General features: G+C 48.2%; 1 protein-coding gene across 6 annotated transcripts in view; it reads left to right on the plus strand.

The window, feature by feature from the left end:
- The window catches only part of NCOA1 (nuclear receptor coactivator 1), a 313,251-nt gene that overhangs the window by 216,769 nt on the left and 68,673 nt on the right, over positions 1 to 27,809 (plus strand). For all 6 annotated transcript variants that reach the window (XR_014509245.1, XM_083432484.1, XM_083432488.1 and 3 more), the window contains 2 exons: positions 4,037 to 4,203; positions 26,559 to 26,653. Coding sequence is in view for 5 of the 6 variants with exons in the window: in XM_083432484.1 (XP_083288610.1) it covers positions 4,037 to 4,203; positions 26,559 to 26,653 (262 nt within the window). In the remaining variant the exon portion in view is untranslated. The remainder of the gene's footprint in view (positions 1 to 4,036; positions 4,204 to 26,558; positions 26,654 to 27,809) is intronic.

Here is a 27,809-nt window from a genome sequence, read left to right on the forward strand (position 1 = left end):
CAGAATACCTGAAGGAGTGTCTCCACCCCCGTCATCCAGCCAGGACACTGAGGTCCAGCTCCGAATGCCTTTTCAGTTCCCTCACTGCGAGAAGCGAAGTTACGGGAACCAGGCAGAGGGCCTTCTCAGTAGTGGCGCCTGCCTTGTGGAACGCCCTCCCATCAGATGTCAAGGAAATAAGCAACTATCTTACTTTTATAAGACATCTGAAGGCAGCCCTGTTTAGGGAAGCTTTTAATGTTTGATGCATTACTGTATTCTAATATTTGGTTGGAAGCTGCCCAGAGTGGGGAAGCCCAGCCAGATGGGCGGGGTATAAATAAATTTTTTTTATTATGATTATATTATTTTTAAAAGCTTGAATAGGAGCGATGCTATCTTTTGCAGGAACACCCCCCCCCCCCAATTATTTTGTTAGATAAGGGCTACTGTGACTGTCTATCCAACAAAATATTAGAATACAGTAATGCATCAAACATTAAAAGCTTCCCTAAACAGGGCTGCCTTCAGATATCTTCTGAAAGTCTGGTAGTTGTTCTTTTCTTTGACATCTCGTGGGAGGACGTTCCACAGGGCGGGTGCCACCACCGAGAAGGCCCTCTGCCTGGTTCCCTGTAACTTGGCTTCTCGCAGCAAGGAAACTGCCAGAAGGCCCTCGGCACTGGACCTCAGTGTCCGGGTAGAACGATGGGGGTGGAGATGTTCCTTCAGGTATACTGGACCGAGGACGTTTAGGGCTTTAAAGGTCAGCACCAGCACTTTGAATTGTGCTCGGAAACATACACAAAACGAAAAAATGTCGATAGGTCTAGATACGGCTTCTAACGCTTCAGTATAATCTCCAAAGAACAATATGGAGAAGATGGAAATGGCTATTGAAATGGCAGGACTGAGTGGGAGCTGGGAGGGTAACCTGATGGCTGGTGGGACTGCATTTTGGGGGAGGGACGGGGGCTTTGTCCCCTGTGTTGATGAAGCCCTGCTAACAGGAGGTGGTGCTGGGCGGGAGGGAAAGGCTGTGCTTCGAAGATCCTATAGTTGCAGTGCTGTGGAAATGCAGGATCTCCCCACCCCCTCAGCAACAGAATTGCAACCTTGAGGAAAGGCATCCAAATCCCACTCAGCAACGAGCCGTGCTATCATTGCATTAAAGAAAAAAGCCCGCAGAGTTGCTCTCAGATGCTCCAAAGTATAAAAAGGAGTAATTGCAGCCAAGTAAAGGCTACTCGCTCTTCATCTACATAGTTCCATGGTGTGTTGGAAGCTTCTTAGATTTGCTTATAAAGCGATTGCTTTAGCAGCTTTTGCAAACAGATTGATTTCCCTTCTTTTATTTTATTTTATTTTTTAAAAAATCTCTTCTGCCTTTTAGCTTATTAACTTGCTTTCTTGGCGCGCTGCCATCACAATTTATTCCTGTTGGCAATTTGCCAGTTTCTTTTTGCCTTTAGTGGCCTCCTTATAGCTTGAGCGGTTGAGTGGCTGTTCTGTGTTCATAGCCGTATAGCCTGCTGAGGCAGTGTGTGTGTGTGTGTGTGTAGAAGAGAAGTATGAGCCTAAACCTATGAGAGAAAGAGAGAGCCTCAAATATTTCTGTGCAAAAGCAGCCAAAGTGCATTGCAACTCGAGAGCTAACATAGGAATAGTAAATGCACTCTTAAGCACAAAAATGCAGGCTGTGATAATAATGAGCCTAGTGCAATACAGTGGACGCTCGGGTTGCGAACGTGATCTGTGTGGGAGGCATTTCGCAACCCACAGCGTTCGCGACCCACAGCGCCACGTCTGCGCACACGCGGGTCGCAATTTGGCACTTCTGCACATGCGCAAAGAACCATTTAGCGCTTCTGCGCATGTGTGAGTGCGCAGAAGTAACCCGTTCTGGTAATTCTGGGTTCAGTGCGGTGTGCAACCCGAAAACACACAACCTGAAGCATCTGTAACCCGAGGTATGACTGTAAAGGTAAAGGGACCCCTGACCATTAGGTCCAGTTGTGGCCGACTCTAGGGTTGCGGCACTCACCTCGCTTTATTGGCCGAGGGAGCCGGCGTGCAGCTTCCGGGTCATGTGGCCAGCAGGACTAAGCCGCTTCTGGTGAACTAGAGCAGCGCACGGAAACGCCGTTTACCTTCCCGCCGGAGTGGTACCTATTTATCTACTTGCACTTTGACATGCTTTCAAACTGCTAGGTGGGCAGGAGCAGGGACCGAGCAACGGGAGCTCACCCCGTCGCGGGGATTCGAACCGCCAACCTTCTGATCGGCAAGTCCTAGGCTCTGTGGTTTAACCCACAGCGCCACCTGCAAATGCATATCTGTGGATCAAAAATCTCATAAAACTGTCAATAAAAAGTCTGCATCCTCTTGACTTCTAGTAATGAGCAGAAAAAGCAGTTTTTTGAGAACACATTATATGCTCATTCATTCTTTTTGAATCCCTCTTTTCATGCTCATGATTAAGGTGGTATGAAATGGGCCAGCTGACTAGCCTTACATTGTACACACTGACCATAGGAATCTGCCTTATACCCAGTCAAGCCATTGGTCCATCTAGCTCAGCCGGCAGCAGCTCTTGAGGATTTCAGGTGGAAGAGTCTCTTCCAACCTGACCTGAAGATGCCAGGGACTAAACCTGAGACCTTCTGGGCAGATGCTCCACCACTGAGCTCCAGCACTTCCCAATGGCAGCAACTAAATAATTGAATTGCTGACATGTAGATTCTTAGCAAGGGACGCGGGTGGTGCTGTGGTCTAAAGCACCAAGCCTCTTGGGCTTGCTGATCAGAAGGTTGGCGGTTCGAATCCCCGCGACGGGGTGAGCTCCCGTTGCTCTGTCCCAGCTCCTGCCAACTTAGCAGTTCAAAAGCACACCAGTGCAAGTAGATAAATAGGTACCACTCCAGCGGAAAGGTAAATGGCGTTTCCATGCACTGCTCTGGTTTTGGTGTTCATTGCGCCAGAAGCGGCTTAGTCATGCTGGCCACATGACACAGAAAAACTTTCTGCAGACAAACGCCGACTCCCTTGGCCTGTAAAGCGAGATGTGTGCCGCAACCCCAGAGTCGTCTGCGACTGGACTTAACTGCCAGGGGTCCTTTACCTTTACCGTAGATTCTTAGCAAGTTGCTGTAAGCCCTTTATCATTGCATTTTATTATTAGCTGATGCTATACGTTAGTGACACTGGTCTGGTTTTGTTTTTACCGGCATGGGAAATGGTTATAATATGGGATGGAGTTGGATCAGATAATCTTGAACTGATGCCTGGACCCTTGGTTACACATCCCGTGACTTGTTGTTTGAATGGATTAGATTGCAGTCAGAGTCATATTCACAAAACACCCACAAATATTCAATAAACTCGCGTCCTTATTTTGGGCTGTCCTTAGTGTGAATTTTGGATTTTTATTTTTTTTTAATAATATTTATTAGAAGTTTTATAATTACAGAAAGAAAGAATGAGAAAAAAGCAATAAAAAATTTAACAAACAATACATCAAAAATAAAAAGGAAAACGAAAAAGACAATACATCAAAACAACAAGAAAAACAAAAACATTTAAAAACACATCCAATTTCCATATCTTTACCTTTCATTTACTTGTTTCCTCGACCTCCTCACACCTCCCTTTTTTTGTATTCTGGTTCAATTAGCTAATTCAGCAAATCCTTTCCCTCTTTCTCAATTTTTTGTTCTATAATTTATCTTAACACAATCTAACTTTAAATTTTCCACTTTAACCCATTAACAATCAGTTTTTGCTTAATTCTTTATAACATTTCTGCTAAAACCATATAACTTCATTCCAGCATTCTTCTAACATTCATTAATTTTGCAGTATTTCTGTAAATATACTTTAATTTTTTTCCAATCTTCTTCCACCGACTCTTCTCCCTGGTCTCGGATTCTGCCAGTCATTTCCGCCATTTCCATGTAGTCCATCAGCTTCATCTGCCAGAATTTTGGATTATTTTAAAGCATGCATAGGCTTTGATTACTGAGGAGCTTAGTAACTGAGCGTTGCTTTTCTCCAACAGCAATGAGAAACGGCGCAGGGAACAAGAGAACAAATACCTGGAAGAGCTGGCAGAGCTGCTCTCAGCCAATATCGGAGAGATCGACAGCCTAAGCGTCAAACCTGACAAATGCAAGATTCTGAAGAAAACGGTTGACCAGATTCAGCAGATGAAGAGGCTTGAACAAGGTAAATCGGCAAGGCCCTTTGGTCTTCTCTTGTTTGTCGCTGGTGTGTTTGAAGGTGGCAAGTGGTTCCTAAACTTTTTCAAGCCACACACCCCTTGCTTCAGTAAACTCCTCCACAGTGCCCCATGGCCAATAAAAAGCATCATTCAGAATAACGGTTTGCATTGAGAAAGATAATAACACAATATAATTCAAAACCATTAATTGCACATTTATTCAAAATCCAGTTAAAACTAGTTTAATTATTTCAACAAAATAGGTGGACTTAATCCAATGATCCCAGCTTTTCAAAGTCTAATAGTCATTTATACCTCCTGCCACCCCCTTGCCTCTTGGTGGGTTAATCCACCCACTTTGAGAACCACTGTTCTAAGGCAAGACTTTCACAAGGTGTGGCCTAGATCCTCCTTGGGAGAGAGCGGTGCAGCAACTGAGTAATGAAAGTATATGATTAAAAACATCCTTCCCCCACTGCCGAGTCCCCTTTATAAACACCTTCCCCACAACAAAGATATGATAGCCATCTTCAAATATCTCAAGGGCTTTCACATGGAAGATGGAACAAGCTTGTATTCTCCTGCTCTGGGGGGGCAGGACTCGAACCCAGGGCTTCAAGTTACAAAAAAGGAGATTCCGGCTAAACATCAGGAAGAACTTTCTGACAGTAAGGGCTGTTGGATAGTGGAGCGGACTCCCTTGGGAAGTGGTGGTTTCTTCTTCCTTGGAGGTTTTTAAGCAGAGGTTAGATGGCCGTCTCTCAGGGATGCTTTAGTTGAGATTTCTGCATTGCAGGGGGTTGGACTAGATGGCCCTTGGAGTCCCTTCCGACTCTCCAGTTCTGTGATTCTTTGATGGAGGCATTTGCCAGGGAGAGTCAGTGGCACAGAAACGAGTCAGCACACACAAGCACACACCCTCTTAACTCATTCATTCTCCCCTACAGTTTCCTCCCCTGCTCTCAATCTCTGCAAATAGGGGTTTTCAGACTGGCCTCAACTAGAGATCAGGCATCTAGGATGGAATTACCGTATTTTTTGCTCTACAAGACGCACCCAACCATAAGACGCACCTAGTTTTTAGAGGAGGAAAACAAGAAAAGTCAGCAAGAGCCGCAGACACGCTCGCTTGGCGTGGCTCTTTAAAGATAGAGCGGTTCTTGCTGGCTTTTCCGGGAGGTGGGAGAAGGGACTGATGGGCTGCCCTCCGTCCCTTCTTCCACCTCCCTGAAAAGCCAGAGCAAGCTGTGCAGCCCTTATGGAGCCCCTTCCGTCCCTCATCCTGCTTCACTGGGAAGCCAGCAGACCAAGGAGAAGAAGAGTTTGGATTTGATATCCCGCTTTATCACTACCCAAAGGAGTCTCAAAGCAGCTAACATTCTCCTTTCCCTTCCTCCCCCACAACAAACACTCTGTGAGGTGAGTGGGGCTGAGAGACTTCAAAGAAGTGTGACTGGCCCAAGGTCACTCAGCAGCTGCATGTGGAGGAGCGGGGAAGCGAACCCGGTTCCCCAGATTACGAGTCCACTGCTCCTAACCACTACACCACACTGGCTCTCAAGAGGCGCTGCGCAGCTCTCCCTCTTGCTGTTCTGGCTTCTGGGATAGCTGTGCATCCTGCATTCGCTCCATAAGACGCACACACATTTCCCCTTACTTTTAGGAGGAAAAAAGTGTGTCTTATGCTGCAAAAAATGCGGTAATTGTGTCGTGCAAAGGACAGAGTTCCTTCAGCACAAGCATTTCTGTTTGTCTGGTGGAGCCGTCTCCTACCCCTTTGCCCCGTTCTGGCAGTTCTTCTAATCACCCAGAGCAAATTTGGGGAATGTGTATGGGGGTACACAGAGACAGGGAGCAGCATAAGACCCTTTTGCGCTTTGCATAGCTTGAGGGAGGCGAGGGCGCTGCTGCATTTTGGTCAGCAAATTTGCAGTTGCTTCGCACATTGCATGTTTAAGTGGCAACTTAAATGTAGGTTTTTGGGACGCGGGTGGCGCTGTGGGTAAAAGCTTCAGCGCCTAGGGCTTGCCGATCGAAAGGTCGGCAGTTCGAATCCCCGCGCCGGGGTGCGCTCCCGTTGTTCGGTCCCAGCGCCTGCCAACCTAGCAGTTCGAAAGCACCCTTAAGTGCAAGTAAATAAATAGGGACCCCTTACTGGCGGGAAGGTAAACGGCGTTTCCGTGTGCTGCGCTGGCTCGCCAGATGCGGCTTTGTCACGCTGGCCACGTGACCCGGAAGTGTCTCCGGACAGCGCTGGCCCTCGGCCTCTTAAGTGAGATGGGCGCACAACCCTAGAGTCTGTCAAGACTGACCCGTACGGGCAGGGGTACCTTTGCCTTTTTTAAGTGTAGGTTTAAAGTGTAGTGCGTGGATCCTACAGTTGTATTCATTGCTGGTAGCCTCCCCTTGAGTCTATTGACCGAGGCAAATGAAGGCGTATTGCGTGAAATGGCCTTCTCTCTTTGCAAGGACTGCAGAGGTCAAGCCTCAGAACCACCTTTGCTTTCCTTGATAGAGTTTGTAACTAAATAATATTTACTTGTAGATTGTTAGGGAGATCTCCACCATCAAACCACGACTGAAGTGTTACTGTGAACAGCCCCTTCCTTGCTTTTATTTCATTTCAGCTTCATCCAAATACGGCTTAGTTAGTAAAAAGAGGCTGTCTACAGGGGGGGTTGATTTAAATTAAGGCAATTTAAACCACTGATTTAAATTGCTCAGAAAAAAAGACCAATTTAAATAATTTGGTTTAAATAACATTGCTCTTTTTTTAAAAAATTCATTCGTTTCCTGAACAAGAGTGCATCCTAATCATCATCAGGTTTATTTTGTTAAAAATATATATTGGTAATGAGGGCTTGTACTAATGGGTTTCCATAACAATCAAAAGTGGTTAGTTTGCAACTAAATGAAGCCTTCATACTACCTAGGCTGGGAGCAGCATCCAAATCTTCTGGCCATGCAGTCCTTGGACCTTTTGGAATCCAGGTGTTTGTTTTGTTTGTTTAATAAAAATATTAATTGTAGAAAGAGCCTGAATGCATGGGAAAGCGCCCTGAGAATCCACCCACTGAGGTCTTCCCAGTGTTGCTCAGCCTCATTCTGCATTGCCCAGCTTCCGTTTTTGGGTGGGTGGGGGCAAGAGGCAGTGGGAGAGAAGCCCTTTCACAGGGTCAGTGGCTGTGGAAATATCCAGGTGGATATAATGCATATTTCCAAAAAGAGAGAGAGAGAGAAGTTCCACGAGTTTCTGTGCTCTTTCAATGTCCCTGGCGAGAGAGCGGTGCCTCTCTCGTTCCCTGCCCTCCCACTGTGGCCGAATCGCGAACGGTTGGGAGCATGAGAAATGGGGCTGTGCCAGCAGCTCAAGGCCTGCCCTGCAGCAGACCCTCCTTTGCTTGGAAGAAGGCGCTCCATATTTCTCCTCGAATGAAACGCTCGCCTTGTGGCACCAGCAGCTCTTTGCAAAAGACAAAGCGCTGGGCGGGGAACTTGTCAGCTTGCCTGGGAGCGAAGGCTGTGCTCAGCATCCCAAGATGCGAGCGGGTGGGGGAGAGGGCCGCAGGCTTTTGCAAAGGAGATTTGCCGTGTCCCATAATACGCATGTTCCGATCGTAATGTCTTCATGGCCTTACTCCTGTCGTTTGTGCTCCTCGGAGGTAAAATGCCGCCTTGGCAACGGATGATGCCCTCCTGGTCGTGCCTCTTCGTAGAACTGGGATCGTGCCTGCCTCATTGCTGCTGCTGTTGTTTAATTAGATACTTGCACTTCTCGGGATTATTGTCAGAAGTAAAACGGATGGTTTCCACATTAGGAACCATGTTATTCCTGTCCCAAGTTAAATATAAATGTGTCGGGGACAAAGAGGTGTTGTTGGTACTTGCGAAAGTGTCTTGAGATTCTAGTCATCTGTATTCCTCACTTTCTTCCAGTGTAGAGAGTTGGCTTAAATTTTTTTTTAAAAAAAAACAACAACAATTGTGTGTGTCAAATTTTGTATGTTGGTATTTATGCAAAATGTTTTGAATCTAATTTTGAAACAGGCCCTAGCTCAAGTGTGGCACACGTAGCTGGTGGGCAGAAGATGTTGAGTTTGTCTCTGACATGTCTAGTTGCACCGGAGGCAGGCTTGTTAAAGGCTCTTGGATAACATGACTGGTAAAGGTACAGTCATACCTCGGGTTACAGACGCTTCAGGTTGCGTGTTTTTGGGTTGCGCACTGTGCTGAACCCGAAAGTACTGGAACAGGTTACTTCCGGGTTTCGGCGATCGCGCATGCACAGAAACCCTTAATCGCATTTTTCGCACGCACAGAAGCGTCGAATCACGACCCCCGCATGCGCAGACACGGCGCTGCAGGTTGCGAACGCTGCTGGTTGCGAACGTACCTTCCGCACGGATCACGTTCACAACCCAAGCATCTACTGTATCTGCATAACACTTGAGATCTGTTCTCTGAACAGTAGGTGATTATAACCCATATGGACCAATGGTCTGATGCTCTAGTGGGCAGCCGTACATCATTGGGTAAAAATGGCAATCTGATGTTAATGATATCAACCTCTGATGCTGTGAGGATATGAAAGCTTACAAGTTTCATATCAGTTTGCCTTCCCCTGATAGCCTTCATGGAACTACAACTCCCATCAGTCACAGCGAGCATGAACATATTGATGGGAGTTGTAGTCCAAAATACTGGAAGGGTAGCAGGCTGGGGAAGGCTGTGTGGGACAAATAGAAATTTCCTTAACGTTTACAGTGTCTTTAAATAATTTATTTCATATTGCACTAAGGAATCTTATAGTGTATCGAAGTGAAGTTGTCTCTGCCCTTGTAGCTTTCAGGTGTGCTTTCTCAGAAGACTCACAGTGGTTGCTTGACGGGCCGTTCGAGACGTAACTGAAACAATCTCTTTTATCATTGCATTATTTTCCACAGCTTTTTAGACGGGAGCTACCCCAAGGTTTCGGACAAGGAACTACACTTGATCCATTTCCCTCTGCTCAAATTTTGATTTTGGCTTTGACAACTGAAAAATACTCCCACACATGCTAAACGGTTCCTAGAGAAAAATTCCCCCTGTGCCTTTTTGTGGGTGTCAGAAGCGCCAGTCTTTCTGGAAAAACACATCATTTGGGCTGTATATGGAGGAAACACACCCATGGTACCTAAGGGACCGCCTCTCCTGGTATGCCCCGCGGAGGACCTTAAGGTCCACAAATGACAACATTTTGGAGGTCCCAAGTCGCAAGGTGGTTAGATTGGTCTCAACTAGGGCCAGGGCCTTTTCAATACTGGCCCCGACGTGGTGGAACGCTCTGTCCCAAAAGACTAGGGCCCTGTGGGACTTGACATCTTTCCGCAGGGCCTGCAAGACAGAGCTGTTCCACCTAGCCTTTGGTTTGGACTCAGTCTGACCCTTCTGTTTCCCTCCCCTTATGTTTTTGATCTATGGGCTACTTTTAAAATGAGGCTGCATTTTAAAGTGCATTTTAACCTGTATTTTAAATTGGGTTTTTTCCCCTATTATGTTTTTACTGTAATTTTACTGCTGTTAGCCGCCCTGAGCCCAGCTCTGGCCAGGGAGGGCATGGTATAAATAAAATTTTTTATTATTATTATCCCTTCCGTTGCTTCCTGTTGCCTCAGGAGTGATACTGTGGAACCCAGAGGTCAGACAGAATTTAGACAGGGCAGGTAGTTTGGAAACTCCTGTTTGGTATTGAGGGGTGTCACATTTCATGCACATTACAGATGAAACCAGAAGGGAGTTTCTTATCAGGTAAGTGCTTGAGAGTCTCAGCTTATTGCCTCTTCAGCAGTCATTAGTTTTCTTGGCAGGGCACAGCATGGCTGAACATTAACGAGAGCAAGAGCTACTACACGGAGTGGTTCCTTGAGCTTTGCTCTCCATTACCAGCTGGTCTCTTTTCTGCTGACCATGTTGTTTGTGGGGGTGGGAGGGTTGGAGGAAGGAAATTGCACCTTTTCAGTTTCGCTCCATTTAACTCTGGGCTGTTGGGCACAAGACGATGGCAGAGTAGTATCTTAGGCAGGGATTGGGAGGCCGGACGCGGCCCACAACATCTTTAAATCCAGCCTGTGGCCTCCCCTCTCCAGCTCTGCCTCTAACAGAGCAGTTAGGTTTGCTTTATTATTTGAAAGCTTACTAGCTATACAGGAGGGGACACAGGTGGCGCTGTGGATTAAACCACAGAGCTTAGGACTTGCCGATCAGAAGGTCGGCAGTTCGAATCCCCGCGACGGGGTGAGCTCCCGTTGCTCGGTCCCTGCTCCTGCCAACCTAGCAGTTCGAAAGAACATCAAAGTGCAAGTAGATAAATAGGTACCGCTCTGGCGGGAAGGTAAACAGCATTTCCATGCACTGCTCTCGTTCGCCAGAAGCGGCTTAGTCCTGCTGGCCACATGACCCAGAAGCTGTACGCTGGCTCCCTCAGCCAATAAAGCGAGATGAGCGCCACAACCCCAGAGTCGGCCACGACTGGACCTAATGGTCAGGGGTCCCTTTACCTTTACCTTTACCTTTACCTTAAGAAACATAAAATGGCACGCCATACGAGAGGTACTCGCACAAGTTGATGAAAATTCTTCTCCCCACCCCCCAAGCCACTTGGAAGCCTTGCCTAGCCTTCCTGATACCTGCATGTTTACCTGATGCCCTACTCCTTTCTAAGCCGTTATCCACATTCAGCGAGGAATAGAATCTTGCAGTGTTGTTTGAAAATTGAAACTTAAGGCCTCAGAATCATTCTGTGTGTTCTTGTTGTTTTTCAGTTTGCCATGAATATTCAGAGGCATAAAATGCACAGACCCAGGCAGAATTCAGAGCCTTAGACAAAGCAGTAGAACAGTTTTCATTACAAAGATAGGATGTGGTGCTGCGAGTTGCCCAGCAGAGTTGCATGTGGGGGCAGCAGAAGCCTAATGAGCTGCAATCTTGTTTGCTCAGCTGCAGCAGAGTCAGATGCCACCAGTCACTCTGCAGTGAAACCTTAGGGGCTCCTTCTCCCCACCCTGCTTGTGGTTGGAGCTGGGATGCTTCAGGAACCCACCAGGAGTGATGAGTGGTGCAAAGGAAATGCCTTTCAGAGCTCTAGGACACAGGCCAACTGATGCAGAAGAGATGATGAAGCTGACTTCATTAGAGCTTGTAAATGCTTCCTTCCTTGAGCAGAAAGAGATATAAACATGCGCAGCTACGTTACCTGTTAATGATTACTATGCTCTGTTTCCTCTTCTTTCCTGGGCTGCTTCCTTATGAAGGTCTACAGCAGGAATTCACCAGGGGAGAGAACCTGGTTCAGACTGTCCCAGTGTCCCGGATTGTTATGGCAATGTAGAGCTGACCCTCTTGCTTGCAGACAGTTTGAAGGGAAGGTCTGTTTGCCCAGGAGTAAATATTACTGTCCTCTGACGAGTGTTCAGACGCATAGCCGTGATTTCCTTTCCCCTCCACACTTCTCCTATCATCTGTTTCAAAGAAAGATTTAGCTCTGCCAAGGCTCTGTGGCTTAGCTGCACCGATCCCTTCCCAGGGTTGAGCATAATCTGGAAAAGAAAAATACTTTTACACAATTTTAGCCGATGTGATTGATCTGTGCTGCGCTGACTTATTGGCGCTACTCTATACACGGTCTGAATTGTAGGCCCTCTGACATTCAAAACCAGAAGCCAGGGCTAACGAGGTTCCTGGCTGCAAATAAGTTCAGGGAATAGCTAAGTAGGAAAAGAGAGACTGGTTGCTGTGGAATTTCTAATGCAGCAAAGGGAGGGATTTTCAAATAAAGAGACGGCAAAAAAAAAAATCCCCTTCAAATTCCGTAAGCAGAAATTTTTAATGGATGTTTCTCCGGCATCGAGAGCGCTAATTGGAGCTCTCTGCAAACAGCAGAGCTGCGGAGCAGCAGGTGGAAGTTAGCAATGAATGGAAACAATCCACAGTTCAGTCTCCCCATGCCAAGTGCTCCCCAGAGGCAGTTCCCCCTGCTGACGGATTTCAAAGCTTGCCCCTCGTGAAGAGGTGAGAGGGCAGCTCTTCCTCCCCAGCCGAGAGCATCTCATTTCTTTCTCTCCCTCGGAATTAGAGGGAGGAGCCCAAGGGAGAACACAGGAGGCCTTCTGAATCCACCCCGCGTGCCTATACATCAGCGGAGGCCTCCTCCTCCGCCGCCGCCGCCAGAGCTTTGCATGCTGGGCTGCTGTTTGAAAGTATCAAGCAAATGCTTTTAGAGCGGCTTTCCCGGGGCTGGAGCCCTTCCAAGGCTAGTAATGTACAGTTGGCAGGACACGGAGTTTGCGGCGGTGGCAGCAGCCTGGGGTGCATCTGCCAAGACAGCCATAAACCAGGCAAAGGAAGGGGCCAGGCAGTTAATTTTTCAGCACTCCGCCATCCCACAAAAGTTGCATGGCGATTCTGAGCCAGTGAGGCTCCGTGAATGCTGCTTTTCAAGCACTCGGCGCCCCAGTTTGCCAGAGAGCAGAAGAAAAGCTCTCTTGATGAAGTCATAATTTTGCTGGGTTGGGGTTGGTTTTTTTGCAAGTGGATGAGGAAGGAGGTTTAAATGTCTGCACCCTGGAGAAAGCAGTGTTGCTTGCTGCTGATCCATCTTGCATAGGACCCCCCTGGTTATGAGAGTCCTTTGCTGGTCAAGGCCAAGGTCCACAAAGCCCAGCAATGAGTTTCCCAAATCAGCAAACTAAAGCTTTTTCCTGCAATAGCAGTTTACATGCAGCGTCAATCTACGAAATCGTTACGTGTCATCTCTGAGAAGTCTTTCTCTCCCGCCCCCCACCCACAAAGTGTACCAGACTGACTCTGTTCCCACCACCGGCCACAAGCTGCAAAGTGATCCCCACCCTCCCAAAAAAGAGGCTTAAGATTGAGAGAATTGTGATGAATTGCGACCCATGTCATTAGGGTATGTTGGGCGCCATTCAAATTCTCTTCCTCAAGCACCAGAAATGTTTAGAGCAGTCCCAGTAATGCTCCCTTCCAAAGCTGTTTTTTGACCCATATCCGGCCGGGTTGCGTCAACAAGGCGCACCGATCCTGCAACGCTTGCTGCTGCTTCTCTTCTCTGCCTGTGGATCGTGGGCTGGGACAGACCCAGAGGTGATCTTGCTCTGCCTCCAGCCCTTTGGCAGCATCTGCCTGTTATCTCCCATATGGATTAATTTACATCCCCTTAATTAAAGCAGGCCGCGGCTTGATTTAATTAAATTTTCCAGGACTATTGACAAACTTTAAATCAATCAAATAAAATCAGGCCGAAAGAATGCACACTGAAACCGGACACCCTTAAAAGCTTAAACCATGGCCACTGGAAGCCAGCAGTGTTGCTCTGCTAATAAAATAGGAGCAGCATAGAAAGGCTGCCTTATAACAGTTTTGGCATTGGTCCATCTTGCGCAGTATTGTCTACTTTGACTGGCTTTCCAGGATTTCAGACAGAAGTAACTCTCCGCATTTACCTGGAGATGACAGGGATTGAACCCGTGGCCTTTTGCATGAAAGGCCTGTGCTGCAGCCCTTCAAATGTGAGTTGCCTGGTGGGTCAGTCGCCTCTCCTAGTGCAGCCCCCCATGTCCCACAGAGTCCAGGTGCATGAGTACCCCTCCCCCTTTAAAAAAATAAATCCACCCTGAACTTTTAAAGCTGGTTTGGAATACATCAGATTTTTCTTTTGGAAGGAATCAAACTTGGACACCCAAGTTAAATCTGAAAATTACTTTTCGCAGTTGTGGATTTGCATGTGTTTGTTCAGCAGTGTTAATCCCTTTTAAATTCCCTGCTGGAACACAACTGCTTTTGTTAAAGTTTTTGATTTCACACCTGGTTCTTTCTTCCAAAACATTACTTAAAAAAAGAGAGAGAGAGTTCCGTAGAAGAGCTTTGCAGCAGAGTAGACTGGGGACTGGGAGTGGCGGCCGAGACCATATAACACCAGTCCTGAAAGATTTTCATTGGCTCCCAGTACGTTTCCGAGCACTATTCAAAGTGTTGGTGCTGACCTTGAAAGCCCTAAACGGCCTCCAGTATACCTGAAGGAGCGTCTCCACCCCCATCGTTCAGCCCGGACACTGAGATCCAGCACCGAGGGCCTTCTGGCGGTTCCCTCATTGCGAGAAGTGAGGTTCCAGGGAACCAGGCAGAGGGCCTTCTCGGTAGTGGCACCCACCCTGTGGAATGCCCTCCCAGCAGATGTCAAGGCAATAAACAACTATTGTACTTTTAAAAGACAACTGAAAGTGGCCCTGTTTAGGGAAGTTTTAAATGTCTGACGCTGTATTGTTTTTAATATTTTGTTGGAAGCCACCCAGAATGGCTGGGGAAACCCACCCAGATGGGTGGGGTATAAATAATAAGTTATTAGTATTAGTATTAGTATTAGCCCAGGAATGAACTGAGTCTGGGTGTTTCAAGTGACTATTGTCTGTTTCTGCATTCTGCCCAGCATCAAGTCCCCTGATTTAGACCCCTGCATTTTCCTCCTGCAGTGATGAGGCCGTGGGATGATAGGTTTGGAGAGGTACAGCTGGGATGTTGTGCACAAGAGCTAGCTTGCAGTGTCTGGCCGGCTTTTTGGGGAGATAATCTGCTGAATTAACAGCCCTGATGCTGCAAGGCAATCCACATATTCTTGAATCTTATAAGAACTTTACTGCTTTTGTTACTCTCATGCTAAGAATCATAGTTGACAGTTAGAATCACCAATATTCTCCATCATTACTGCTGCCCACTATGTTTATGAAAAAGGAGTTTAAAAAGAATTATGTGTACTGTATGCAAGCATGATCAACATAGTGGTTGCAGACCTCTGACTTGCAAATTAAGGGGCTTTGAAATTAAATAAAGGATTTTATAGCAACGCGTTTGGTGGTGCCACATTAAAGGTTATGTCATATCTAAAATTGGATCATGATCTTATCAGAGCTTGATTGTCAGTCTAAATCTAATCGTGTCAGTTTAGCTACATTGAATTTTAATGGAGTTCTCCTCTTTCCTTTTTGATTTAAAGGAAACCAAAATTGTGAATCGATTCATGGGTTCCATAAGAGGCACACTGTGTTCCCCATGCTTTGGAATGAAACAGATAAGGAAGATCTCATACTTCTGTGTTCCACTCTATTCAAAATGTGACCAGGACTTGACAGGGGGTTCTTTTAGGGAGGGGGGCTGAGGGAGACACAAGAGGCTCATAAGACAGTATGGAGAGAGTGGACATAGAAATGGACATCTTTCTCAAATTGCAAGAACTGTGTCATCTAATCAGGTTACTGGCCAATAGGTTACAAAGGAAAACCAGAAAATAATGGTTAATAACCAGTTCTAACCTGGATATTGCTTCCCTTAAAGGAGCACTTGCGCAGTTTGGGGGTGCTCCTGGACCCACTGTTTCCCCTTGATGTTCCAGTGCCAGTTGCCCTGGCGGAGCCTGGTGGAAGCAAACTTGGCATTGTCTTGAAGCACATGGTAACCTAGCGGCAGAGACTGCATAGCAACTGAACAAGCCAGGAACCAGAGTGAGAAAGAAGCAGGTGTTTCAGAACCCTGGACAGGCCCATGGGAAGAGACGGCTTGTATTGGGATGGATGGGAATTGCGTTCCAATACCTAACAGTATTGAAGCCTGAGGACACCTCTCGAGTTCTGCATCCTTGTTGGAAAGTGGAGACCCTTAAAGAGGCAGCCATTTGGCACTCAAATCGCCTCTCCCGGGTCTTGTTGAAGTTGTGCGCAGACTTGGCCGCACAAGAGGGTCTTGGAACAGAGATCCTGGGCCCTTGGAGAGGTCCTTGGGGCCTTAGTTTATGTGTCTCAGGTAGAGAAGGTCCTTGTTTGCTTGTCTTGGGCCCAATGATGTCCGAGTCCTGTTCCAGGGTGCCCGCTCCTGCCTCTCCTGATTCCATTGGTTCCTCTTCCTCCAAGTCCAACGACAGCGATTAGGAGTTCCCTTTACCAGCGTCCTTTGATTTGCCAATCACCTTTTCTCTCCTCCCCCTTCCTTCCAGTTCTACAGACTAGTAAATTGGGATTGATTTCATGAAGTGCCAGCATTGGGACATGCCAGTCCTCTGCACCCTGGACTGTACAGTGGTACCTCGGGATGCGAACGGGATCCGTTCCGGAGCCCCGTTCACATCCTGAATAGAACTTAAGACGCGTCTGTGCGTGCATGGGTCACCGCTTCCACGCATGCGTGTGACGTCATTTTGGCCGTCTGTGCATGCACGAGCGGTGAAACCCAGAAGTAACACGCTCCGTTACATCCGGGTCGCCGCAGAGCGCAACCCGAAAATGCTTATCCTGAAGCATATTTATCCCAGGGTATGACTGTACTTGCCTGGGTGCTGCTGTGTTTTGCAGCTTCCAGACTCTCAACCAGCCACCTGCAGCCATGTATAAGCAAGAGATTTTTTTAGCATGCTTCTGCAAAGCACATCCTCTGTAAACGAGCCATTTTTTTCCCCCTCGGGTCATGAATTCCAGTGAGCCGGCAAACTCCTCCACCCCTTTATTTCAGTAGGGCTGAGTTGCTGCCCCCATCTATAAAAACTGGCCTGCCTGTCTCCTCCCCTTGAATCTGGCTTCTATCAGGGATTGATTTCAGATACAAACTCCAGTCCCTGCTGTAGAATTCTGTCTGCGCAGCAGCGCTGGCCTCTTTGCTCTGCGTGCGTTTATTTTATAGAGCCCTCCCTCCTATGAAGCAAGTCAATAAAATTCTAATTCATCTGCTGACAGTTTCAATCTACTTGACAGCTAAATATATAGAACAAGGGGAAGGGGAGACGGTGAAGGCAGGGGAGGGATTGCCCCTGCGTCTTCGCTCATCCAGGCCTGTACAATTTCTGCAGGCTCACTATTCTGCCATGCAAGAGGAGAAGCTGGCAATGGGCACAGAATGTGAAATCTAGAACAGGGTCGGCCAACCCCCAGTTTTCCCCCAAGTCCCCACTGAATTTAACACTGGCATCAGAAAAAAGAGGAGTTGGGAGTCTCAGCTGTGCTTTGCTGGTCTTTCCTATGGTCTCTGAAGAGTTGGCCTTTAAGGGCTGAAATACCTGCCTTCTGTCCTGCCTCAGTATGGGTCACATTCAGACCACGAATGCGATAGTCGAAGCCTTGGCGCCACTGCCTTCATGCTCCCTCCCAGATATCTGGAGGAAAACTAAACAATCATTGAAGTCCCCATTACTGGAAACAGCACTGTGTTAACCTTTGGGGAGGGCTTGCACTCTCAAGTGGATTTTCTGACATGAAGTGTTGAATTGCATGTTTACATTCCCCAAGTGGTTTCTTATCAGAGCCGGAAGCAATAATGAAAGAGCAGATAACACTGAGGTGACCAGTCTTAACCACTCGGCCCCGCTTTGAATGCTGAAGTCTGACTGGGATCAGGTCCTGTGCCTCTAAGGCGCCCCCTGTTTCGTGCCTGAAAGGTTTCTAGCCATGCCCTGAATCGTCTTTGCTCTGGCGAGAAGCACTGTATAATGAGAACATAGGAAGAGCTTGCTGGATCAGGCCAATGGCCCCTCTAGTCCAGCACAAGAGCATCTCTCCCTCCCTGTGATTTCTAGCAACTGTCATTCAGAAGCATCGCTGCCTCCAACTGTGGAAGCAGAGCATAGCCATCATGGCTAGAAGTCAACGATTGCCCTCTCCGTAAATTTGTCTAATCCTCTCTTAAAGCTACCCTGGTCCTGAATGGGGTAACTGTGCCCCTGAAGGACCAGGTGTGCAGCCTGGGAGTCATTTTGGACTCCCAGCTGTCCATGGAGGTGTAGGTCAATTCTGTGTCCAGGGCAGCTGTTTACCAGCTCCATCTGGTACGCAGGATGAGACCCTCCCTGCGCACAGAATGTCTCACCAGAGTGGTGCATGCTCTCGTTATCTCTCGCTTGGACTACTGCAATGCACTCTATGTGGGGCTACCTTTGAAGGTGACCCGGAAACTACAACTAATCCAGAATGCGGCAGCTAGACTGGTGACTGGGAGCAGCCGCCGAGACCATATAACATTGGTCTTGAAAGACCTGCATTGACTCCCAGTACATTTCCGAGCACAATTCAAAGTGTTGGCGCTGACCTTTACAGCTCTAAACAGCCTCGGTCCAGTATACCTGAAGGAGCATCTCCACCCCCATCGTTCTGCCCGGATGCTGAGGGCCAGCGCTGAGGGCCTTCTGGCGGTTCCCTCACTGTGAGAAGCCATGTTACAGGGAACCAGGCAGAGGACCTTCTCGGTGGTGGCACCCGCCCTGTGGAATGCCCTCCCATCAGATGTCAAAGAGAAAAACAACTACCAGACTTTCAGAAGACATCTGAAGGCAACCCTCTTTAGGGAAGCTTTTAATGTTTGATGCATTACTGTATTTTAATATTTTGTTGGAAGCCACCCAGAGTGGCTGGGGAGGCCCAGCCAGATGGGTGGGATATAAATAATAAATTATTATTATTATTATTATTATTATTATTATTATTATTAATGTTGGTGGCAATCTCTGCCTCCTATCGGAGTTAGTTCCATAGTTTAACTTGGTGCTGCATGAAAAAGTACCGTATTTTTTGCTCTATAAGACTCACTTTTTCCCTCCTAAAAAGTAAGGGGAAATGTGTGTGTGTGTTATGGAGCGAATGCAGGCTGCGCGGCTATCCCAGAAGCCAGAACAGCAAGAGGGATTGCTGCTTTCACTGCGCAGCGATCCCTCTGGGTGTTCTGGCTTCTGAGATTCAGAATATATTTTTTTTCTTGTTTTCCTCCTCCAAAAACTAGGTGTGTCTTGTGATCTGGTGCGTCTTATAGAGCGAAAAATGCGGTACTTCTTTCTATGTGTCTTGAACCTTCCAACAATCACCTCCATGGAAGATCCACAAGTTCTAGTGTGATGGGTGAGGGATAAAAACTTTTCCCCTTTCTCCACGCCAGGCATAAGTTTATGAAATGCTCTCATAATAGCTCACCAGAAGGTCGCCGCGCTAACCATTCTAATGAGCAAGCTCCAGAAGAGGGACTCCCTTTTAATCCTGAGGCCCTCCTTCAGCTGGACATACTGAGAAGCCAGGGGACTGGAGGGCTGTGTGTTCTTTCATGTGGGGCTGACTGTGTGAAGGTTGGCAGAGAAAAAGGCAAGTATTTCCTGAAGGAAATTCTTGACGGAAATTCCAGGGCAGCCTATTTATTTACACATGCACACACACACCCCTTTAGCAGGTATTCGAAGCCCCAAGCAGAATCAGTTCAGCACCCTGAAATCCTGGAGAGAAAAAAAGACTCTCGGTCCCTAAGCTTTCCAACAACTTGGGCAGTTGTTTACAACGTTGGCTCATGCTGTACCAGCTGCCCATTATTTGCCATGAAACCAGAATTAGAAAGCTCTGTTTTCAGCTAGGATCCCAGTTCAGACTTGGAGGCAAAGAACTAATTTGCGGTAAGCGCAATGTGTTCGTTTTGGACCTTCAGGCCAGCCACGTGAACCAGAAATTGGGAAGAGGGAATGGAAAGACAGGATCCTGAAGCACATTGACAGGGGGTCAGACCGTGACAAGTAACCATGACTCCTGGAGCCAGGCCTCTGTCTCCAGTCTTTGAAATCGGGAACATTTTCGGGGGGACCTACTGGAAAAGCTCTGGTTGAGTCTTGATGGGTGGAGTATGAACCAATTCTGGATGAATGGCTGCTTAAAGAATGGTGGGGGGGAGATGTGCAATTAGTATCACATTCCTTAAGAAGTCGTACATCAGCAAGCAGTCACTGCTCATTAATTTTATGTTCAGTCGGTGCTGCATAATTTCCCCTGTCACAGTTCAGGCAACCAGCCCCTTTCGACTTCATAAGGCACCAATGCAGTATGTGCAGCCGCTAGAAATGGCTTCCTTTTGCTGCTGTTGTGGGAGGTGGTTCCTCTGTGGTTTCTGCTTATGCTTTGAAAGGGTTGCTCTGTAATGAGACATGAAGGACGCCAAACCCTGGAGAGACTCCACTCCCCTTTCCGCTTCCCAGACCCCTTTTATTTCAGCGGGGAATGTGCACGAAAAATTCTCAGTGGTGTTCGTCGGCTCTAGTGAGTTAATTGGACTCATGTTTGCTCGCAAAAAGGGACACGAGTGGCGCTGTGGTCTAAACCACAGAGCCTAGGGCTTGCCGATCAGAAGGTTGGTGGTTCAAATCCCCGCGACAGGGTGAGCTTCCATTGCTCGGACCCTGCTCCTGCAAACCTAGCAGTTCGAAAGCATGGCAGTGCAAGTAGATAAATAGGTACCACTCCAGCAGGAAGGTAAGTGGTGTTTCCGTGCGCTGCTCTCATTCACCAGAAGCGGCTTAGTCGTGCTGGCCACATGACCCGGAAGCTGTACTCTGGCTCCCTCGGACAGTAAAGCAAGATGAGCGCTGCAACCCCAGAGTTGTCCGCGACTGGACTTAACGGTCAGGGGTCCCATTACCTTTACCTTGCTCGCAAAACGGCAAAATCACAAATGTTGAAAAGACTCTTGTCATTCGCTCCCTGACATCAGCCAGGGAGAGACTCTTCTGTGTACCTTCTGTGGCCAAATCAGGGTTGGTCAGGAGGGAGTGCTGTGAAAGCCTTTTCTGTGGTTTCACCTCATTTGTGGAATGCTTTGCCTCAGGAAATTCGTTTACGCAGCACCCACCCCGGACAGGCACATGGTCTGCTGGAATAAGAGCTTTTACGTGGTGATCCCTAATACCTACTTGTATTTTGGTTTTCGTGATTTGGTTCGGCTGTTAGCTGCCTTGAACAATGCAAATGCCTTGGAAAGGCTTTATATGAAAGAAAGAAAGAAATTGTTACTAAGGGCTTGATATATCATGGACCAGTTTCTTTAGTGCCACCTTCACCAGCCTGGCTGGGGCAGATGGGAACTTGGTAGCCCAAATCAGTTTGTGGGCATCAGGTTGGTGGAGACTGCTTTAGCGAGTGAGCCATTCCCAGAAGTCTTGCTGGATCCGAGCAAACGCCCACTGAGTCCAGCACAATTCGGCTTTTAAGTTTTAATTGTCTGATGAGACATTGCGTTGCTGTTTTAATTTCTGTTTAGTTACATTTCACATTTTCTTACTACTGGCTACCCTGGCCTGCCACCCGTGGTACAAAGGGCAGGACCCGAAACGGAAACAATAAATAAAGCAGTGCACTAATATCAAAATCATTCTCCAAGCGTGAATCCATGTGGATCCAAAATGGGGTGACCCCACACACAAATAGGTTGCATCGGCGGGCTCTGGGGAACCCTGAAGTTTGTAGAAGTATTTAAGAGGGGCGGACTTTAGAAAAAAGAATGGTGTGGAAGAAAGGCCCCCCCCCAGTAGCATAGTAATGACTGAGCATGCTCAGTGAGCATGGAATTCTGACTGGCTTCGGGGGGGGGAAGGGTTGAAATCTTGGGAGGGGGGTTGAATGGAGGGGATTGTTTGGCTGTAATCCTGAAGAGGAGCACTTCAAAACCACACCATTGTGTCCCATTGTTGCAGAACCCAAATGTTCTGTGAACAGAACCGTGCTTTACAAAACAGTTAATTTAGAATTGCACTTTTTTTTAATAATGGAAAACCCCCCCACAAACCATGATTTTAGTACAAACAAGGCTAAAGGCTATGTGGCCCAGGACCCTCGTACCTACGGAACCGCCGCTCCTGGTATGCCCCACAGAGAAATTTACGGTCTGCAAATAAAAACATCCTGAAGATCCCAGGCCACAGAGAGGTTAGGCTGGCCTCAACTAGAGCCAGGGCTTTCTCGGCCGTGGCCCCGATCTGGTGGAAAGCTCTGTCACAAGAGACCAGGGCCCTGCGGGACCTGACATCTTTCCGCAGGGCCTGCAAGACAGAGCTGTTCCACCAGGCCTTTGGTCAGGGCGCAGCCTGACCCCCTCCGCTGGCAATCTGTACAGAATCTTGCTTAATGGTTGCCATCAATTTGATTTTAATTAATTTTTATAATGAATGTTTTTAGAATGCTGGATTATTTTTATTGTTGTTAGCCTCCCTGAGCCCAGCTTCGGCTGGGGAGGGCGGGATATAAATAAAATTTATTATTATTATTAAAGAAAGGGGCATATGAAAAGAGAAAGGGAACTTGTCTTGGCTGAAGGTGGGAGTGGAGAACCTCAGTGCCAGAGCCCAACTGCTGCCTTCCTGGTCCCTCTATCTTGCCCTTGGGACTCTCCCCAGACAATATCTCCTGCCCACTGCACCCTGCAGTAGCACCCTCCTTGGGTGATTTTGGCTGGCTGAGATGTGCCCTTGGATTCTGATGGTTTGCCAGGATGGAGGATAGATGACGGGGGGCTGCAGAAATGAGCTTGCTCTACAAAAGTAAAATTCACATCCGTCACTCTGCCCTTTTTGCCTCTGTCCCCACCTACCACTGCCATGTGGGCCCCAGAAAGTTGCCCAGGACAGGACACGAATGGCCCTGAAGCTGGAAATTGCTCCCCATCCGTGGCTTAGGGCGTCACCTGGCAGAAGTCACAATGGCAAGAGGGGTACGATGAGAACTTCCCTCTGTAGAGAAAGACGATAAAGTAATTTGCTCAAGGAGCACTATAAATGATTGCTAATAAATGAAAAGTGAAGTAGAAGCTTCAAGAGAAATGAAGCAACGTATAGCTGGATTTTCACCTCCTGACTGAATGAATCAGCCACGTAGATTGCAGCTATTTCCGGTGGAAGGCCAAAAGCCCGAGGGCACCTTGGAGGCAGATTTGTGGAGGTTTAAATGCATTAGATAGTGACAATGCCATAAAGAGCAAGAAATATTTCTCAGTGAAAAACCCCACCAACATCCTGAGGTCTTTCCACAATGCATCATTTTCCAGCAGATCCGGCCTGGCTGTGCATTTCAGTTCCCAGGTATGCCTTGGGACTAAATTCAGACAACATCCATTTTAGGACCACCCTGGAGAGCTGAGAGTTTGACTTCAGTGCAGCTGAATCCTACATTTTATAAAGCCAGAAACCCTAAATCGGTGGGTTCCGCCGGTGGTCCGCAAGCTCCACGCATGTAGAACAGAGGAAACAATACAGCTTCAGAAATTAAAAACTTCCCTAAACAGGGCCACCTTCAGTTGTCTTTTAAAAGGAAAATAGTTGTTTATTGCCTTGATATTTGCTGGGAGGGCGTTCCACAAGGCCGGTGCCACTACCGAGAAGTCCTCTGCCTGGTTCCCTGTAACCTCACTTCTCGCAGCGAGGTAACTGCCAGAAGGCCCTTGGCTCTGGACCTCAATGTCCGGGCTGGATGATGGGGGTGGAGACGCTCCTTCAGGTATACTGGGCCGAGGCTGTTTAAGGCTTTAAAGGTCAGCTTTAAAGTTTACTGCTCAGGATGTACAATGGCACCTCCAGGAGTGATAGAAACTAGGACAGCCACTTCATAGGCAATCTGCAGCCTGCTTTGGCCCCTGCTCCTGCCTCTGGGGACGCGGGTGGCGCTGTGGGTAAAAGCCTCAGTGCCTAGGGCTTGTTGATCGAAAGGTTGGCGGTTCGAATCCCCGCGGCGGGGTGCTCTCCCGTTGTTCAGTCCCAGCACCTGCCAACCTAGCAGTTTGAAAGCACTCCCGGGTGCAAGTAGATAAATAGGGACCGCTTACTAGCGGGGAGGTAAACGGCATTTCCGTGTGCGGCTCTGGCTTGCCAGAGCAGCAATGTCACGCTGGCCACGTGACCCGGAAGTGTCTCCGGACAGCGCTGGCCCCTGGCCTCTTGAGTGAGATGGGCGCACAACCCTAGAGTCTGTCAAGACTGGCCCGTATGGGCAGGGGTACCTTTACCTTTACCTTACCTGCCTCTGCAGCTTTTGATGACTGCAGGTGCTCTAGCTAGCCTCACTTTCCCAACCCTCATGCAGCCTTGCTGTCACGGCAAACCTTTCCTCTTTCCTCTCCTTTCCCCTCTAGTCGCACACATATTGAACACACCTGTGTGTTGCTGATCCCCAAAATCCTTCTGCTGATCTTCCCACCGCCTGTTCTTTCCTGTGGGTTAGGCCGTGTTGGACTAATTCCGTACCAAAGTACTAATGAACGGCATGACTCTGTGTCAAGCCCTTGATCGATGTCCGCACCGGAGTCTCTTTAGGTTTGATTTTAATTAACTGAAGATCAAAGCTCTGCATCAAGGGAGCTGCGGTTATTCACCTTCTGTTGCTTCCCCAGTTGCTCATACGAAGAGAAGGGCCAGCCCTGGGCTCAGGGCTCTCTTAACACCTTTGCCAGGGCCCTACAGGATCTGATTTCTTTCCGCAGGGCCTGAAAGACAGAGTTGTTCCGCCTGGCCTTTGGCTTGGAATCAACTTGATCCCCTTCCCCGCTTTCCTTTTTCCTTCTGTGATAGAACTCCTATTTGGGGACTTCCATGGCTTTTTTCTGGCCCACGTAGAACCAGTCTGGATAGTTGGCCTTGGTGAAGATTTGACGTTTTCATCCCCAAAACATTTTTTATTTGAGTTTCTACTGAAACGAGGCTGCGTTTTAATGTTGTACTTAATCTGGTTTTTAAGTTGTATTTTAATCAATTGTTTTTACCTGGTGTTAGCTGCCCTGAGTCTTGGCTGGGGAGGGTGGGGTATAAATAAAATTTATTATTATTAAGAGTGAGGAGGGCTGTGGAAGAGAGAGAATCCCTCCCCACTCCCAGTTTTCCAATTGGAGCACACCAACATCAGCCACGTCCTGTTTTGGGCTAGTGTTTGTTGGGAGGTTTTCATCTTAGACGCACACTGGTCCTTTTTACATCAAGTTGCGAAAGGCAAGAGAGGATTACTATCACCGTCACCATTTGTGTTTGGTTTCTGCCCCTTGCTGCTCCTGGCCGCAGAAACTAGCTCAGGGCACAAACACCTTCTCCCCCTGCAAGCTCCAGGCCTCCAGCACTGCCTAGAGCTAACCGAGAGATGCTCCTAATTCTGCAACGTACTGAAATGCATGTGAAAGGTACCACTTCAACCACAGAATCTAAATGCTCATCAAGAACTGTGTGTTAAATGAAAGTGGAGGCCAGGTTTGGGGAGTGGGAGACATTGCATGGGCGGGCGGGTGTCCTACTCCTGATCTTAATTCTGCTTCCAGCCTAGAAATGTCTGTGAATGCCCCCGTCTCTCTGAAGCCAAGAGATGGGAAGGGCTCCCGGGCACAATGGCGAAGGCCGTGGCGCCTCGTTCCACCCGCTAATCCTTTTGAATAATAGGCTTGGAAGCGCTGTATGAAACTATTTTGCTAAAGTTGGAGGAGGATTCCACAGCCCAATTAAAGGATTAGAATGGAAAGCCACCGCATTACTCTTAAGTATGTGAATATATGAAGTTGGGGTGGAAGCAGCGAGATAAGCCATTCTTCCTTCTAAGACGGCCTGATCCTCGCCTGCGCTCCTGGCCCAGGGGCTGGCTTTGCGGGAGGCAAATCTTTTGTCCTGTAGGGAGGGGAAACCTTCGTGCCTCCCAGCTCCGTCCCCTGGAGAGAGAGGGGGGGGTTATTATTTTCTTACTCAGAACCATAGAGCTGGAAGGTTCCAGCAGCCGCCTCCACCAGCCTGGCCAGGCCAATCCTCAGCTGCAGGCAGGGCTGTGTAGGTATCTTTTTCAGTCCCCCTTCAGATTAATCTCTTCAATTTGTGTGTCGCAATCAAAATACAGTCATACCTTGGATCCCAAACGCCTTGGTACACAGACGTTTTGGCGCCTGAACGCCGCAAACCCCGGAAATGAGAACATTCTTTGGAAGCCGAACACGCGGCTTCCACAGCTTCTGATTGGCTGCGGGAAGCTGCTGCAGCCAATCAGAAGCCACGCCTCGGTTCCCGAACTGTTTTGGGAATCGAACAGACTCCCAGAACGGATTAAGTTTGGGAACCGTGGTTCCACTGCAGTCGCTTTCAGAGAGCTCACGCCACGCATTGCAGGAGAATGGAATTTCTCCATTACCTGGCTTGGCCACAGCAGCTCCCTCTCCCTCTCCCTGGACTGACTCCTCAGCTTCAATCAGCTCTCTAGTTCCTGACGCTGCTTCAGCCTGGTGCCTGTATGTGAGGTACAGCTGACAAACTCTTGTTCAAGGGCAAGGGATCGGCCGCTTTTGTTCCTAAGCAAGGACTGTCTCTGGCTGTCAATGCATAGCCTGATTCTGCTTCAGCTCGGCAGCCTTTGTGTGTGTGTGGCTTTTCCCTGCCGTGTCCCTAGTCCCTGAACTTTATTGGCCCAAGCGGTCTAAACATTTGTCCCGCTTTCTGTCCATCCTTTTTGGAACACAGCTGAGATGCACTCGAAACTGAAAGCGAATCTCCTTTGACTTGAAAGTGCCCTTTTCTGTGTTGCAGAGAAAACAGCTGATGATGATGTGCAGAAGTCTGATATCTCGTCCAGCAGCCAAGGAGTGATCGAAAAGGAATCTCTGGGGCCTCTTCTCCTGGAGGTATGTACTGAAGGGAGGCAGCTGCTCTGCATTGCCGTCAGGCAAAAAAACCTTCTAAATATCAGGGAAGGAGTGTTCTTTTAAGACTGTTCTGAAAGTGGAAATCGGGGACTATAGAGTCCTGCTGCCCAGAACATTTACAAAACAGGTTAGAAAAATAGCTGAGGCCAATGGATTAAATACCCCTAGTTGTGCCTTAAATCTAGGAAACACTTTGCACAGCTCAAAGCCCCCCCAAGGCGGTTTGCATGCAGGTCCTCAGTAGGAAGCCGGCACCAATGTTAATTTTCTTTCTTTTTTTTAAAAAAAAGCTTCTAGTACTCATGGTTGCAGGGAGAAGGGGTCTTTAAAAAGGGGATTTCAGGCCAATTAGCCTAACGTCCGTTCCAGATTAGTGGATGGGAAGCATGGCTTTACTGCAGGGCCGAAATGAAGCGCAGGAGCGAATGAGTGGGGGAAAAGGTAAAGGTAAAGGTAAAGGTACCCCTGCCCGTACGGGCCAGTCTTGACAGACTCTAGGGTTGTGCGCCCATCTCACTCAAAGAGGCCAAGGGCCAGCGCTGTCCGCAGACACTTCCGGGTCACGTGGCCAGCGTGACATCGCTGCTCTGGCGAGCCAGAGCCGCACACGGAAACGCCGTTTACCTTCCCGCTAGTAAGCGGTCCCTATTTATCTACTTGCACCCAGGGGTGCTTTCGAACCGCTAGGTTGGCAGGCGCTGGGACCGAACAGCGGGAGCGCACCCCGCCGCGGGGATTCAAACCGCCGACCTTTTGATCGGCAAGCCCTAGGCGCTGAGGCTTTAACCCACAGCGCCACCCACGTCCACCTACTGGCAACTCTTGCAGAGCACAGAAATAGCAGAAGTGCCTTCATCAGGGTGGTTCCTTCTTCACCCTGCCCTCTGAGGTGGTTCTTCCACTTCTTCAGATCTAATGCAGATCTTTAACTGGGGGCACCCTTACCTGTTTGAAGCTTCAGCCGCTTGCACCGGATTAAAGCAATCTGCCTTGGAATGAAAACAAAACCCAGCCGCCTCAAATGCATTGACCCAAGTCATGAGTTGTTGACGGACCTAAGCAGGCTGGAAAATGCCTGTTGTGCTAAAGGCTCTGCTACTGACCTAGCTTTCCCCTTTGTGCACAAGATCCCCTT

The sequence above is a fragment of the Podarcis tiliguerta genome (assembly GCF_965153285.1).
Source record: "Podarcis tiliguerta genome assembly, chromosome: 3".
NCBI lineage: Eukaryota > Metazoa > Chordata > Lepidosauria > Squamata > Lacertidae > Podarcis > Podarcis tiliguerta.